Source organism: Lontra canadensis, unplaced genomic scaffold, assembly GCF_010015895.1.
Source record: "Lontra canadensis isolate GAN:19392208 unplaced genomic scaffold, GSC_riverotter_1.0 scaffold80, whole genome shotgun sequence".
In the NCBI taxonomy this organism is placed as follows: domain Eukaryota; kingdom Metazoa; phylum Chordata; class Mammalia; order Carnivora; family Mustelidae; genus Lontra; species Lontra canadensis.
Genome location: NW_022631074.1, coordinates 2,306,966 through 2,324,874, shown reverse-complemented (window position 1 = coordinate 2,324,874; position 17,909 = coordinate 2,306,966). Strand labels below are relative to the sequence as shown.

Sequence of the window (17,909 nt, the reverse complement as noted above, 5' to 3'; positions counted from 1 at the left end):
GAAGTATAGATAATAACATCAATATTTCTGTTTATACTCTAATTCATACATTTCTACAACTGTAGACTCTATAGTACATTAAGTGCATTTTCTCTATCTCATTTATTCTTACTTATATTTTAGCTTAAAATAATTGTTTCTCCAATATTTTATTCTAGTTCTTAGAATAATTACAGAGTATCGGGAATGACGGAATTTATAATTTGGAATTTATAATAATTAAAATAATTATAATAATTTATCAAATGAAGTGCTCTTGTATTTAATGGTCTGATACGGTAGTGTAAAATGCATAGTTTTAATTCAACAGTGATAGAGTTAGCCGTGCTGTGGGAGACAAAGATAGATTTAGCTAGTTGATAGCTTCGACACTGGAGATTGATTATTTAGGAAAGGCATCAGGAAGGCCACATGTTAAATTTCATGACTACCTACCTAAAAAATTTTGACAGTTCTGAAAGCACATTAAAAAATAAATAAATAAAGCTCCAAATCATTATTTAAAATAAAAATGAAAAACCAGTACTCATTGTGTTTCTAAACATTTTCACATTGTTTGTGGTTTTGGTAAATTAAAGAAAATGTATTATGTCGCCATGAATAGAATTCATCACAGGGATGCAAAAAGAAAGAGTAAATAATGAAATGAACACATTAATATAAAATTGTTTTAGATTTTATAAATCTGCTGTGGGATGGCCTAAGCACTGAGTATTTATTTAACAAACATACATTAATAGACAATGTATAAAGTAAAACATGATGACTTAATATAAAACTATACATCTTAGTGAGGAAATTAATATCTCATTTCATGTTCATTAACTATTAAGTTAACTATCAAGTTTGGTTTTGTTTCATATGTTATCTAATCTTTAAAATGTCCCCTTTTGGGGACACCTAGGGAGAACCTAGGTGGTTCAGTTGGTTAAAACTCTGACTCTTGATTTTGGCTCTGGTCCTGATCTCTGGAGTTGGGATCCAGCCCCACATGGGGTTCTATGCTCAGCAGGAAGTCTGCTTGAGAATCTTTCTCCCTCTGCCCTTCCCCCCTTTGTGCTTTCACTCTGTCTCTGCTTCTTTCTCTCTAAATTAAATAAATAAATCTTTAAGAGCTAAACAAAAATAAAATGTCCCCCTTTATGTCATTCTGGTAAATTTGACAAAGGCTAAAATCATCATAATCATCATCATCATCACAGTAACAATAAAAAAAAAATACAGTAATAGTCCTTACATTTAGTGTATATTTTGAAACATGTTTAAATTGAGAAAAGCCAAGTCAAAAAATAACTACATAGTTATTATAGTAGATTGTCTCCATGAGATGTTTCCTTTAGGATAAAAAGGTTTTATTTATATCTTTTATTAATGGGAAGAAAAAATATTTTACAAGTTATTTTTGTTTTCCCAATATCATCACGATTTTAATTTTTTTACTGAGTATAGTTGACACACAGTGTTATATTTGGTTCAAGTGTATAACCCAGTGATTCAATATCTCTTTGCTGTGCTCACCACAGTGTAGCTACTATCCGTCACCATACAATGTTACGGTATCATTTACTATATTCCTGATGCCGTGTCCTTCATTCCTGTGACTTATTCATTCCATAACTAGGAGTCTGTATAGCACTTTCCTCTTCAACCATTTTGCTCCCCGCCCCTCAATTCCCTCCCTCTGGCAACCATCAGTTTGCTCTTTGTATTTAAAGGTCTGATTCTACTGTTTGTTTTTTCATTTGTTTTGGTTTTTAGATTCCACAAAAGAGTGAAATCATACAGTAGGTATTTGTCTTTCTCAGTCTGATTCACTTAGCATAATCACCAAATTTAAGATCATTTTTTTTTTTTCAGTATTGGTGAATAATGTTAAGTCCTGGGCAAAATTACAAAGCAAACAATCTTTTTATATATTCTTTTTACTTCTTTCATTGGTTCCCTATTTGTAGTCTCAAGGTTTTTCAATTTTCTTTTATAATATATAGACCTCAGAGAAAGTATTTGCTAAACTTGCTTGCAGTCATAAGGTATATGTTACCTTCCTAATGATAATAATAGAAAGCCAAACACTTATAAAAATTATTTGATTTAATCCTTACAGAAAATATGAAGTAGGTACATTTGCCAGATGAGGAAATTAGGTTTAGAGTGACTAGCATAAAGTTACTTAGGGAAGCTTGAATTTCAACCTAGTATTACCTGACTTCAGAACTTGAACTTTAAAAAATGTAGTATTGAGGAGTGCCGGGGTGGCTTAGTTTGACTTTGGCTCAGGTCATGATCTTCAGGGTCCTGGGATCAAGGCTCATGTTGGGCTCCCTGCTCAGCAGGGAGTCTACTTCTCCTTCTCCCTCTGTCCCTCTATTTGCAAGTCCGGTCTCTGTTTTTCTCTCACTCAAATAAATAAATAAATAAATATACTCTTAAAAAATGCAGTATTGATTTTCAAGGTCACACTACATTCAAAATATATATATATATGTATATATACATATATATATATATATTTTTTTTTTAATCTTACTCCAGTGGTTGTTAACCTGTATTTGGACACCAAACACTCTAGTCTTATAAGAGCACGGTCCATCTCTATACAGCACAGCTTATATACTGCCTCAAAGAATAGATAGGCTCTGATCATCACTCACTCATGAGCTCCAGTGTAATCATTCTATGCTTTACTTTAATCAAAAACTAAATCACAAATTCTAAAATTGTAGATACCACAAAGAAAACTGAAGGGCATTTTGAAGATCAGAATATAACTTTATGCAACTCTGTAATAATCACTAAAACAATCACTAAAATCACTAGCCTTGTTCATAAAAATATAAATTAAAAATTTCCTCCTAGAAAAGGTATACAAGTTTAACCCTCAGTATATCATTAGTGTGCAATGGCCTCAATCTTAGTTGTTGAGTGTCTTTTTGAAAGAATTCTAGGGGCACCTGGGTGGCTCAGTCGTTAATCAGCTGTCTTCAGCTCAGGTCATGATCCCAGGGTCCTGGGATTGAGCCCCACATTGGGGGGGGGGTCTCTGCTCAGCGGGAAGCCTGCTTCTCCCTCTCCCACTCCCCCTGCTTGTGTTCCTTCTCTCACTGTGTCTCTCTCTGTCAAATAAATAAAATCTTTAAAAAAAGAAAACAATTCTAAATACATTTAGAGAAAGTATTTCATGATTTGTATCCTTTCTTAGAGGTCCTCCAAAAAACAGAGAATTCACTTTTTAAGATAGATTTTAAATTATTCTCTCTTGCAATTATGATATGAAGGTACTGGACTGTTGTAAATCTAAGATACATTATGAAATTATAACAGTGTTATATTTTCTGTAGTATGAGGAATCTTGCTACTTTAGGATTCTATGAATTACTTCATCATGAACTTGACCCTAACTCATCAATTGTCCCCAACTATGCTAAAAGAAATGACATAATAAAAAAATAGATGTATGATGAAATCATCTAGAGTGGTGGTGTCCAATATAGTAGCCACTAGTCACATGTGGCTATTTAAATGTCAACATAAATTGACTTCAATTTAATAAAATTTAAACCATACGTTTTTAGTTACAAGATCTACATTTCAGGTGCTTTGTAGCTCCATGTAGCTAGACATCAGCTACTTACTATTTTGGGACAGATAAGAATATTACCATCAACACAGAAAATTCTATTAGATGGTGCTGGTATGGATGGATTATGCAAGAGTGATATAAATCAGCATGGTTGTCTCATCTCTATTTACTTATAGGGTTGCTTAGGTTTTATGTTTTCTTACATAGAAGTAGAAAAAAAGTTTGGAAATAAAAACACAATCATTCTAGTTTTGTTTGCTTGTTTGTTGGTTGCTTAGCTTTCATGATCAGTTGAGAATTCTGAATCTTTCATTTCCTGCTCAGAGTAGCAAGTTAAGAAAATTGACGGAGAAAGATATCTTAAAATTATTAGACAGATTAGACGATAAATTCAGAGAGAAAACAGTAGAACTCAAGAATCTAATGATGGTGAAACAGAAGTCTTCACACATGAAATCTCAGATGCATTTTATTAAACTCAAAAATCAATATATAAACAATTTGTTTCTAAGGAAACAAAGGGAGGACTTCATCACATAATATTTTGCAACTCGGTTTTGTTAAAAAGGAAATATGACAACATTCTTTCATTTTTATGATCTCTGCACATAAGAATTTATGTAGTTCATAAGGGGATAAATGATGAAAGCATTTGATAATGAAATTTTAAAAATGAAATGCTTGCAATTACGGGGCAAAGATATCTTTACTGTCTTTGACAAAATTATGAACCATCATTTTTAGAGTATTTCATCTTGAAAATGCAAGTGTAAGAAGAACCAGAAACAATGACTAAATAGAGCACATTTGAGATGTATATTTGAAATCTGACCTTAGTATTTATAATACGGTATGTTCTAGGAGCATACATGACAGTTGTTGCCCACTTTGGATAGATATATCATCAGATCCAGGAAATATGGAATAGAAATTCAAGGTTGCTGTATTTAAATTTTTATTATTATTATTTTATATATGCTGGACCAACATGGGGTTTGAACTCATGACCCTGAGATTAAGACCTGAGCTGAGATCAAGAGTCAGAGTCTTCACCACCAGAGCCCAGGTGCCTCTATATTTATTAAACTCTTATTGAAGAGTATAATAATTCTGTTTTTCCCTACCAGTTTATTATTACATATAAACATTATTAAAAAAAAAAAAAGCTTACAACCTAAAAATCTAAAATAACGTGTCTCTTAGATCCAGATGGTGAATGGTAATTGCATTCTTTCCTCACATATCAAGGATTAATACAATAAAGCTTAATATACTGATGATTATATCTGCCTTAATTATAATCAAATTTATAATGATTTTAATTATAAATTTACAAATATGGATAAAATTACAATATTGAAGAAGAAAGTCAGAGGGCTGATACTACCCAACTTCAGGACATTATATAGCTACAGTAATCAAGACAATATGGTATTAATGTAAAAATAAATAGATCAAGGAACAGAATGGGGAGCTCTGAAAGTCAACCGATCTTTAACAAAGGAGCAAAGACAATTCAGTGGAGAAATGATAGTTTGTTTAAGAAATGCTGGAACAGGGGCACCTGGGTGGCTCGGTGGGTTAAAGCCTCTGCCTTCAGCTCAGGTCATGATCTCAGGGTCCTGGGATCGAGCCCCACATTGGGCTCTCTGCTCAGTGGAGAGCCTGCTTCCCTCCTCTCTCTCTGCCTGCCTCTCTGCCTACTTGTGATCTCTGTCTGTCAAATAAATAAATAAAAATCTTAAAAAAAAAAAAAAAGAAACGCTGGAACAACAGAACATCCCCATACAAAAAAATAATCCACACATAGACTTTATATTATTCACAAAAGTTAACTCAGAATGGATCATAGACCTAAATGTAAAGTGCAAAACTATAAAACTTCTAGAAGATAATATAGGAGAAATCTAGTTGACCCTGGGTTTAGTGACAACTTTTTAGGTAACACTGAAAACATAATCCATGAAAGAAAAAAAATGGTTAAGTTGAATTTTCCTTAAATATGTTTGCTCTCGAGAAAGACACTTTAAGAAAATGAAAAGACAGTGAGGAAAGTATTTGCAAAGGATGTGTATGATAAATGAGTGGTATCCAAAATATGCAAAGAACTCTTAAAACTCAACCAGAAAAACAACCCTATTAAAAATTTGGCAAAAATCTAAAGACACCTCACCAAAAAAGATATACAAATGAAAAATAGCATCTGAAAAGATGCTCAGCCTCATACATTGTGGAGTTGCAAATTAAAATGAGATACCACCACTATTTAGGATGACCTCAATCCAAAACACTGACAACTCCAAATAATAGTGAGGACATGGACCAACAGGGACACTCATTCATTGCTGGTAGGAATGCAAATTGATACCACCATTGTACAAATTTGTTTGCAATTTATTACAAAGCTAAATATAGTCTTACTAGCAATTCTATTTATAGTATAAGATAAACATTCAGATTTTCTAAAATTTCATGTTTTAATCTTAGTGATGTTGAGATACATTGCCTCTTCATAATCAATCAATTTGCCTTTTGCTTAAATTTGTTCTAATTTAAAACTGAATGTCATTTACTCAAGAAAGTTGAAAACTTCTATTCAAACAAAAACCTGTGCACAGGTATTTATACTAGGTATATTCATAATTGCCAGAATTTGGCAGTAACTAAGATAGTTTTCAATAGGTGAATGGATAAACAAACTCTGGAATATCCAGACAGTAAAATATTATTTAGCAATAAAAAGAAATGTCCTATCAAGCCACAAAACCACTTGTCAGAACCTTAAATGTGAAAGAAAAAAGTCTAAAAAGATTATATGCTATATAACTCCAACTACATGACATCCTAGAAAAGGCAAACCTATACAGCTAGCTAATAGATCATTGGTGGCCAGGGAGTTGTGGAGGGGTAAAGAGCAATCCAGTGGTGAATCACAGGGGGTTTTAGGGCAGTGAATGCATTTTGTATTATATTGTAACCATGGCTTCAGGACATTATAAACTGGTCAAAACCTTATAGAACCATACAACATAAATTGTGAAGAATGATGTAAAATAAAAGACATTAGTTAACACTAATCTATCAATATTAGTTAATCAATTATAATGTGTGTACTACAATAATACACAATAATGATATGGAAAATGCGAGGGGGCAGGGTAGGGGTAAATATGGGAACTTTGTACTTTCTCCTCAATTTTTTTAATAAACTAAAACTACTTTTTGGGGCACCTGGGTGGCTCAGGGGGTTAAGCCTCTGCCTTCAGCTCAGGTCATGATCTTGGGACTGAGCCCCACATCGGGCTCTCTGTTCAACAGGAGCCTGCTTCTCCCTCTCTCTGCCTGGCTCTCGGCCTATTTATGATCTCTGTCTGTTAAATAAATAAATACAATTTAAAAAAAAAAAAAAGAGTTCAAGCCCCAATTTAAGAAAAAAAAAACAACAAACAAACCAAAAAACCCTACTTTTTAAAAATAAAACCTATTAGTTAAAAAAAGTCTTTTGGACCCAGATAGTAAATAGTAATGATAATCTTTCTGATGTTAAGAGCTAATCCACTAAAGTTCAATACATCAATTGAGTATAGTTTTCTAACCATATATTTTTCTCTTGTGTGTATGTACATATTTTCTCTTGTGTGTATGTACATATATTATAGTACAGTCAGAAAATAGAACTAGAACAGTTTGAAAATCTTGGGATGCTAAGTATGTAGTCACTTTGGAAAAATCGACCTTGGGGGTGCCTTGGAGGTTCAGTCAGTTTAGCAGCTGATCCTGATTTGGGCTCAAATCATGATCTTAGTGTTGTGTGATTGAGCCTGTGTTGGGCTCTGCACAGGGTGTGAAGCCTGCCTAACATTCTTTCTCTCCTCCTCCTGCCCCTCTTCCCCCTTCTCCCACTAAAGAAAAAAAAAAGGAAAAATCAAGTGAACTATATTTTAAAAACAGAAGTTATTTAATCAGAAGTTAAAAATATTGGACATGAATCACTTATGCTTATTTTTTTAATATTTGCTTCTACTTCTCAAAATCATTTCTGTCTCATTTTCATATCCAGTTTTTTCCTTGATTAAATTGACTTAAATTTAACTGCAAACGATACATTGTCATCTGTACAATACATACATTCCATCATTTGAGAGCTATTTTTGACTGCCTTTTTATGAAATTAATTTGTATGCTTAAAATAATGCTAAAACTTCTAAAATAAGCTTGATTAGGAACTTCATAATAACATTGATTAGGAAAGGCCAATTAAGAATATATTGTATTATTTTAATATATGAATTTAATATTTGTTAAAATGTGGAATTTCTGCTCATAAATATATATTCATCTCTTCACTGAGATTTAATAACAAAAAATGTTTACTTCTATTAATAACAGAAATTTTATAGTAACAGTGAATCCCTGCACTCAGATCACTTAAAATATTTAATGATTCAATTATTTTAAATAATTCAATATTGCAGGGATAAGTAAAATATTCTTTTACATATAAAAGAAAAAATATGTACCTCATGACCATATGTGAATAATATACCATTATGGGCAATATATGAATGTATCCTTCCTGAAAAAGTTTAAAACTCTATTTGACAACCATATATGAAAATGAATTTAAGATGTAATTTGAATATAAGACATAAACCATAAAACTCCTAGAAGAAAGTATGGGTAGTAGGCTCTTTGACATCAGTCTTTGCAAAGATTTTTTTTTTTTGAACCAGTCTTCTCAAAGGCCACAAAAGTAAAATTAAAAAAAAAAAAAAAAAAGGAGTCCATCAAACCAAAAAGCTTTTGCACAGTAAAGGAAACCATCGACAAAATGAAGAGGCAAACTACTGAATGGAAGAAGATATTTGTAAATCCTATATCCTATAAAGGGTAAATTTCCAAAATACATAAAGAACTTATACAACTTAATATCAAGAAAACCAAATAACCCCATTAAAGAATAAGCAGAAGGCCTGAATCTACATAAGACTTGGATGTCCAGCAAGTTTGTGAAAAGATGTTCAATATCACTCATTATCAGAGAAATGCAATTCAAAACCACAATGAGGTGTCACCTCACACCTGTCAGAATGGCTATTTATCAAAACAACACAAAATAACAAGTGTTGGTGAAAATACGGAGAAAGGAAAACCTTATGCACTGTTGGTAGGAAAGTAAATTGGAGCAGCCACTATGGAAAACAGTATGGCATTTCCTCAAAAAATTAATTGAACTCTAGGATCCAGCAGTTCCATCCAAAGAAAACAAAAGCAGCAATCTGAAGAGAAATATGCACCCTTATATTCATTGCACCATCACTGACAATAGTAAAGATATGGAAGTAACCTAAGTGTCCATCAGTAGATGAATAGGTAAAAGTGTTTATGTGTATTTGTGACAAAATACTAGTCAGCCATAAAAAACAAACAAATCTTGTCATTTGCAACAACACGGGGGGACTTACAGGGTGTTATGCTGAGTAAAAGAAGTCAGAGGAAGATAAATACATATGCTTTCACTTTCACATATATGTGAAATCTAAAAAAATGAAACAAATGAACAAAACAGAAATAGACCCATAAATAGAGGAAACAAACTAGTTTACCAGAAGGGGCAGAGTTGAGGGATGGGTGAAATAGATGAAGGGGATTGAGCGGTACAAACTCCCAGTTATAAAAGAAAATTATCGTGGGGATATAGTGTGCAGCATAGGGAATATAGCCAATAGTATTTTAATCACCTTGTATGGTGACGGATGCTAATTAAACTTATGGTGATAATTTTATAATGTACAAAAATATCAAATCACTATGATGTACACCTGAAACTAATAAAATATTGTATGCCAATTATACTTTAATTAAATTTTTTTTAAAAAGTAGGGATCTCAAATAGGGGTTGCACCTTTATTAAGGTAGATAAATGTATCTTTTTGCCAAGGAGCATAGATTACTTCATGATTTTAGCATGTATACATTTCACGAGCTTTGTGAAATATTTTGAAATCTTAAAAAACCCTTTCAAAGTATCCTCAGGCATTAATGTGACATTTTGTTAATCTAAATAACAATTTATTTTAATTTTTGAAAATTTAACCTAAAGAGAGTTCTCATTTCACCTTTCCTGACTCCTCTTACATTGGCCTCTACGCCATAGATAATTTGTGGTAGACCAGGTAATTAGATAATCAGCATTTCACAAGTGAGGCTCCAAATGAGTGAGATGTTATTTTAAAAATCTACTTGTAACACTCAGCTTTCTGTCTAATAAACCTGGATAGCCTGAAACATTTAATCAAGTGCTTTCTATAATATATAGAAAAGTGGTGGAAGTATAGTTAATATAACAACATAGAATAATTTAAAAGATACTGACCTGGGCTAGACAGGTTAGGGAGCATTGCATAAGGGGGAAGTTGATATGATGTGCATATATAAGCATTTACTTATATTATAAGCAAAGAATGGCACTATAGCCAAGTAGTAAATGATAAAAATATATTAATGATAACATAAGATTTCACAATTTGATGAACTTTATATATATATTGAATATTTATGTTAATATTTATATGTTAATATTTATATAATATTGACTATTATACATATAATTTACCATATCGAATATATACACACAGAAATTTAAAAATTTGGGTTCTTATTTATCCATATGGGCAGTTCAATCCCACAGAACTAAAAGGAGTTGTTAGAATATTCATTACTCTGAAATATTTTACTAATCTGTCTCTTCTGTTTCTCCTTTTCAATAACAGCTGACTTTTTGTGAAATTTTTGTCAGTGCCACATACAGAAAAAGAATGTTCAGTAATTTTCTTCTTTTCTGTGTTTTGTGCATATTTCTTGCTGTCTGTGTGGATACATTATTCTTATTGAAAATTAAATAAAATCTGACTTATACAATCTGTTCTTCTAAAAATTAAATCAGACAAGTAAAAAGTTATTGTTTTCAAGAAGATTTGCATAAAAATAAAAAGATGAATTAGAATTTCCATCTATCAAAAAAGAGAGTGGCATTTTCCCTTCTCAGGTACAACGTGTGATGTTATCTGTTGAGTGAAATTTGCAGTTATTTATGGTTCACAGTGAAAAGTCTGCATTTTCTTAAATTTCAAATTAAAAGACTATTTTCCTTCATATGGCATTAAAATTTATGATTAATATTTTGTAAGGAAATGCAGATTACTATGAAATACTTTAGAGACTGTATCCTTCTAAATCGTGTATCACAAGGTTATGGGGTTAAAACATAGGCCTAGAAATATAATTCCTCCTACTATATTTTTTGCTCTTTGCCTTAAGTGTTTAACAAGTCCTAATTTATTATCAAACTTGCCTTTCCATAATTACACAGGATTTTAATTTCAAGTATAGTCATAACTTTCCATTATGGTAGAATTATATATTTGGTTTTGTCACTCACCACAGAAAACAGTGACAACTCTTATGTTCTGGGGGTCCAAAATGCTAAATGTTCCTCCATTTGGGCCAACTTTTGTGGTTATTCATGATGGGGCAATTGTAAAACAATGCAGAAATCCTAAAATTTATGTTCCAAAAATTCTAGACTAATCACCTTCTTCCTTTTCAAATTCTTTCTCTTTCTGCCCACTTACATTGATAGAAATTTCCACATCATGCATATTGCACATGTGTATCTATGCAGAGCCATGAAGACCACACCTAATTTGTTCAATTTGCTCTAATTTTAATGCAAACTACTGCTTAATCCCCACTCTCCATTCTCTGCTCTGCATTTCATCTCTGGGGAATGTTTTGCATTCCTAAAGGAACATTCAGCATTATCATCAGTTAGTTTTAATTACCTTCACATACTTGAATGGTGGTAAGCTGGATGCTAAAAGAAATAATTTAAATAGATATGGTCTTTGCCTTCTAGCCACTTACATCTTAAAATATGATAAAATGAGTTGCTATTTTTAATTGGATAGCAAGTGTAATATTTTTCATGTAAAACTTTCTAAAAAATGAGGCAATTGCCTTCTTCCATGAAGTTTGCTTAATAATGCACACTGAGATATAGTGAACAACAAAAAATACCCAGGAAGTATATGTATTAATAGCTTCATTTTAGACTCCCAAGAAAGTAACAATGACTTTGGCGGCTAACAATTGGCATCTGACGGCTAAGCTGAAATATTCTCAAAAACATAAATGATTCTCTAGAATCTACACAATAATCAGCTGGAGCTGCCTGTGACTATGAGGTAGAAGCAGGCAAAGGCAAGTCTATTCCATGTCCAGTTCTGAAACAAGACAGAGACCAGGACACTCAGAAAGCACAAAAAATTAGCATGATTAACTGCTGCATCTTTATAATAGCAAATCTAATTATGCTTTAATGCTTTCGCTTTCTAGGTAAAAGTTACCAACATACACATGCTTGATTAGCCCCCAATACTGACAGCACTCAATCCAGAATCCTCTTTAAAATATTCAGGACAAACCCAAATTCTATAACAAGGCTCTTCAAACTCTTTCTTACCAGTACCTAGAAATTCATCTGGTACGCATCTTCTTTGCCATAGCAAACTAAAATATCTGATTTTACTTGACTGTTGGTGGGTTTTTAGTGATTAGTCTTTGGCAGGTGACCTTTAATAAATGTTATGATTAATTATTTTCTTTTATTAATATTGAAAACTACAGTTAATTAGTAATTAAATATTATTTTAAAATCTTTCTTCACTTTATATATAAGTGAAAAAAGTTTAAGTCAAATGCTGATAATCTGGACATATTGACATATCAAATTATACAATTTCCTACATTTTGAAAAACATGTTGTTAAAAAATAGGAAAGGGAAGGTGCTATAGGCTGAATGTCTGTGTCCCTCTAAAATTCATACATTGAAACCTAATTCCCAATGTGATATATTTACAGATCGGGCTACTGGAAAGTTATGACTAGGATTAGGTCTCTTACAAAAGAGCCGCAGAGTTCCTTAGTGCCTTCTGCCATGTGCAGACACAGAGAGGAGATAGCCATCTATGAACCAGGATGAAACCCTTTACCTGCTCCTTGATCTTGGTCTTCCAGCTTCCAGAAATAAACTTCTTTGGTTTATAAGCCACCCAGGATATGGGTATATTTGTTACAGCAGCTTGAACTAATTAAGGCAAGTGGAACTCATTGAAAGTTTTTAAATGTCATAAACTAATTGTCTAGTTTGATCCTTGTATAAATGAATTATCTAATTTAAAAATGAAAGCTCAATTTTAGTAATTATCCCAAGGTGTCACTGCAAATAAATGTTGAAATTTGAAGACAACCTCAGTTTGGGCTCTAAAATATGCTTGCTGTGGAATTTGTTTCAATGAGAATAAGAGGAAAATTAATGAAACTAACTTAATGTAATTGAAAGTATTTAAAATAATATAGTAATTTCAATTACTATTAAACTAAGAATAATTAAAACACAGTGAGCAATAATTAAAAATCATAATCAGATTGACATTTCTCTATCAAAAAGTAAAAAAAAAAAAAAAAAAGTCTGGTCCTCCTGGTATCTCTGATCTTCTCTCATAAATACCCTCCAGTTAATATCCTCTACTCTGGTCTACTAATATTTGTTATTTAAATATATGTATAATATAAATATAATATATATTTATAATAATATAACATATAATGATATAATTTAATATATGTAATAAAATAAATATTTACATATAAACACATTATATATGTTATATTCTAACACACACATACTTTCTTTGAACTCCATTCCTATCTCCTAAATCATACTCCTTATTACCTCTGCTTTATTTTTTTCCCATAGCATTTAATGCCCAACATGCTATAAGTTGTTTTTACTTATTTTGCTTTTCTGTCATTCCTACCTAGAATGGATGCCATGAGAAAACTGGAGTTTGTTGTTGTTGGTGGTGGTGTGGTAATTTTGACACATGAAGACAATCTTAATTTGTTTTGTTAATGTTATTTTTTTGGTCATGTATGTAACCCCAGTGCATAAAATGATGCCTGTTTCATAGTAGGCACTCAATAAGTTCTTACTGAATAAATAAACAAAAACAAAATAAAGTGAGGATTTTAAAAGACCAGTGCTTAGATTTAACCTTTTAGGATTTAATGTAATTTTATCTCACACAAATTCAAACTATAACTTTATTACAGACAGAAACTTTCCAATATTTAAAAAAATGAAGTAATAGAATTCAGAAATGCAATCCTGTGGGCTTTACTTTTTTAGCTTTATCTTATATATTCAGTTGATTCATTTTCATGTGAATAAATATTTCTAGATCACCTGTTATAGCCCAGGACCTTGCTAACTAATAAAAACATCATCATTTCTACCATTTGTTAGTTGTGTAAACCTGGCCAAATGACTCAACCACTATAACCTTCAGTGTCATTGTCCATAAACTGTGACGAAAGAGGGTAACTACTCATCAGATTTTTATGCTGATGCCCTAACATGAGGCATGAGATGAAATAATGCCAGCGAAGCATTTAGGACTGCCACTGACCCACTGAAGTCAGCCAATTAATGTTGTTCCTATCACTTGTCAGTAATGATGAAGTTGATGAAGAAAACATAATTGATATGCCCATGTATTTATAAAGACTTAAAATATCTCATATAGAAGGTAAAAATTGTCTCATTTTAAAAGCACAGAGAGGACAACACATTTATGTATAACAAAGTCACTTTCATACAATAAGATCCACCCTCATTGACCTGCCAAAATAACTTTTCCTACTCTACCCACAGGCATACACATGCATCAAGTCACCATGTGGAACATAATTAGAAGTTTTAACCTTTAATAAGGATATTTCTTTTATTTCTCTTCCTTGTCAAGAATGATATTCAGGGGGTGCCCAGGTGGCTCAGTCATTAAGTGTCTGCCTTTGGCTCTGGTCCTGATCCCAGAGTCCTGGTAATGAGCCCCACATCAGGCTCTTTGCTCAGCAGGAAGCCTGCTTCTCCCTCTCCCACTCCCCTTGCTTGTGTTCCCTATATTACTGTGTCTTTCTCTGTCAAATAATAATTAAAATCTTTTTTTAAATTTTTTTTTAAAGAATGATATTAAGGCAAGAACTACCTTCCTCTGAATGTGATTAATACCAGTGAAAGTAGTTGTACTTCACTTTGCTGAAGATTTTGCTGCACACATCTGGTAATTCAGGATATTTTGAAATGATAGTAAATGTAGATGAAAAGATTTTCTTCTGTTGAGATAAATGAGAAGGGAGTAGCTTTTACTTACAGTGTATTTCTAGCACCTGCATGGCCACCTGAGGGGTGGCATTGAGGGACTCATGGTCTACTCTGCAGATCACAGCCACGCCATCGTCGCTCCGGTCCACTCGGAAATCCAGTGTGCTGCTGACAGTGAATGTCTTGCGATTTGCATCCTCTTCTTTTAAATATTTTACATCTAAAAATAAAATGTACATTTAAAAATTTTGTGACATTATCTTTCAAAATGTAACAGATTTCATTTACTCAAGTCAAAACTAGAAGCACCATCTCCATCTTTTTTTCAATTTTTAAAAAGCAAATATTTGTTAATTTAACATTTAATCCTTTTTGGTTTGAGCAAATAAAAATACAACTACTTCAGAAATAAAATTTAAAAGTAACTGTATAAATAAAATAGAAGGGTGGGACATAGAACTATATTCCTATTGTGACCGTATTTTTGTTTTGTTTTGTTTTTAATACTCCATTTGAGAAACCAGGTCATTTTAGAATATTAATCTCCTTTCTTTAGATTTAAGTTTACATGAGGATAATCTTAATTCTCTGAGTCTCAAATACAGTTGGGAAGGCAAAATTCACAACATCTGATTATGCCCAAAAGAAAGTACAATGTATTTGGGCTATGATTTCAACATGAACAATGTGAGATGAACTTATTTGCTAAAGAATACCTACAATGAGAAAGTTGTCATCTTTTATAAAGAAAGGGAAGAGGACATGGATGCAAAAATTCTCAACAAAATACTAGCAAATCAAATCCAACAGTGCATTAAAAGAATCATTCACCATAATCAAATAGGATTTATTAATAGGCTGCAAGGGTGGTTCAATATTCATGAATCAACTAATGTGATACACCACATTAATAAAAGGAAGAATAAGAATCAGATGACTCTTAGCAATAGATGCAGAAAAAGCATTTGACAAAGTACAGCATCCATTCTTGATAAATCCCTCAACAAAGTAGGGATAGAGGAACATATTTCAACATCATAAAGGCCATATCCAAAAGACAAACAATGAATATAATCCTCAATGGGGAAAAACAAAGCTTATCCTCTATGACAAGATCAAGATAGGGACATCCACTCTCACCACTGTTACTTAACATATTACTAGAAGTCCTAGCTTCAGCAATGAAACAACACAAAGAAATAAAAGACATACAAATTGGCAAGGAAGAAGTCCAACTTTCACTATTCCCAGGTGACTTGATACTCTATGTAGAAAACCTGAAAGACTCCACTAAAAAATTGCTAGAACTGATACATGAATTCAGTAATAGCACAGGATACAAAATCAATATACAGAAATCTGTGGCATTTCTAGATACTGATAAGGAAGCAGCAGAAAGAGAAATCAAGGAAACAATCCCACTTATAATTACACCAAAAACCATAAGATACCAGGAATAAACCAAAGAGGTAAAAAAACGGTACTCTGAAAACTATATAACACTTATGAAAGAAATTGAAGAAGACACAAAGAAATGGAAAAACATTCCATGCTCATGGACTGGAAGAGTAAATATTGTTAAAAGCAATCTGCATATATAATGTAACCTTATAAAAATACAAACAGTGTCTTTCACGGAGATAGAACAAACAATCTTAAAATTTGTATGGAACCACAAAAGACCCTGAATAGCAAATGCAGTCTTGAAAAAGAAAAGCAAAGCTGGAGGTATCAAAATTCTGGACCTCAAGCTATATTACAAACTGCATTCATCAAGACTGGTATGTCTTGATGAAGTATGGTACTTGAGCAAGTATGGTACTGGCACAAAAACAGATACATTGATCAATAGAACAGGATAGAAAACCCAGAAATGGATCCACAACTCTATGGTCAACTAATCTTTGACAAAGAAGGAAAGAATATCCAATGAAAAAATAAGACAGTCTCTTCAACAAACGATGTTGGGAAAACTGGACTGTGCAACATACAGAAGAATGAAACTGTACTACTATCTTAAACCATATGCAAAAATAAATTCAAAATCAATGTAAGACTTAATGTGAGACAGTAAACTGTCGAAATCTGAGAGGGGAACACAGGCAGTAACTTTTTTGACCTTGGCTGTACCAATTTCTAATTAGACATGTTGCCAGAGACAAGGGAAACAAAAGCAAAAATGAACTATTGGGACCTCATCAAGATTAAAAGCTTCTCCACAGTAAAGGAACAATCAACAAAATTAAAATGCAGTCTACAGAATAAGAGATTATATTTGCAAATGACAGCTGATAAAGGGTTAGTATGCAAAATGTATAAAGAACATATTAAACTCAACACCCAAAAAGCAAATAATCCACTTAAGAAATGGGTAGAAGACATGAATAGATACTTTTCCAAAGAGGATATCCAGATGGCTAACAGACACATGAAAAGATGCTCAACATCACTCACCATCAGTGAAATACAAATCAAAACTACAATGAGATACCACTTCACACCTGTCAGAATGGCTAAAATTAAGAATACAGGAAACAGTAGATGTTGGCAAGGATGTGGAGAAAGGAGAACCCTCTTACACTGTTGGTGGGAATACAAACTGATGCAGCCACTCTGGAAAACAGTAAGGAGGTTCCTCAAACAGTTAAAAATAGAACACTCCTGTGATCCAGCAATTACACTACTGGTTATTTACCCAAAGGATACAAAAATTCTGATTCAAATGGACACATGCACCCCAATATTTATAGCAGCTCTATCAATAATAGCCAAGTTACAGAAAATAGCCCAAATATCCATCATTGATGAATGGATAAAGAAAATGTGAAATATTACCTAGTCATCAGAAATAATGAAGTCTTTCCATTTGCAATGATGGGGATGGACCTAGAGTGTATTATGCTAAAAGAAATGTTAGTCAGAGAAAGACAAATACCATATGATTTCACTCATATGTGGAATTAAAGAAACAAAACACATGAACATGGGGGGAAAAGGAGACAGGCAAACCATAAAACAGACTGAGAACAAACAGGGTTACTGGAGGGGAGGTAGACAGGGGAATGAGTGAAATAAGTGATGGATATTAAGGAGGGTAGTTG

At 32.5% G+C, this 17,909-nt stretch overlaps 1 protein-coding gene across 2 annotated transcripts in view; it reads right to left on the bottom strand.

Annotated features, from left to right (window-relative positions):
* Window positions 1-17,909, bottom strand: part of CADM2 (cell adhesion molecule 2) — a 464,221-nt gene that overhangs the window by 125,483 nt on the left and 320,829 nt on the right. For both annotated transcript variants that reach the window (XM_032882208.1, XM_032882209.1), the window contains exon 5: window positions 14,858-15,028. In XM_032882208.1, the coding sequence (XP_032738099.1) occupies window positions 14,858-15,028 (171 nt within the window). The remainder of the gene's footprint in view (window positions 1-14,857; window positions 15,029-17,909) is intronic.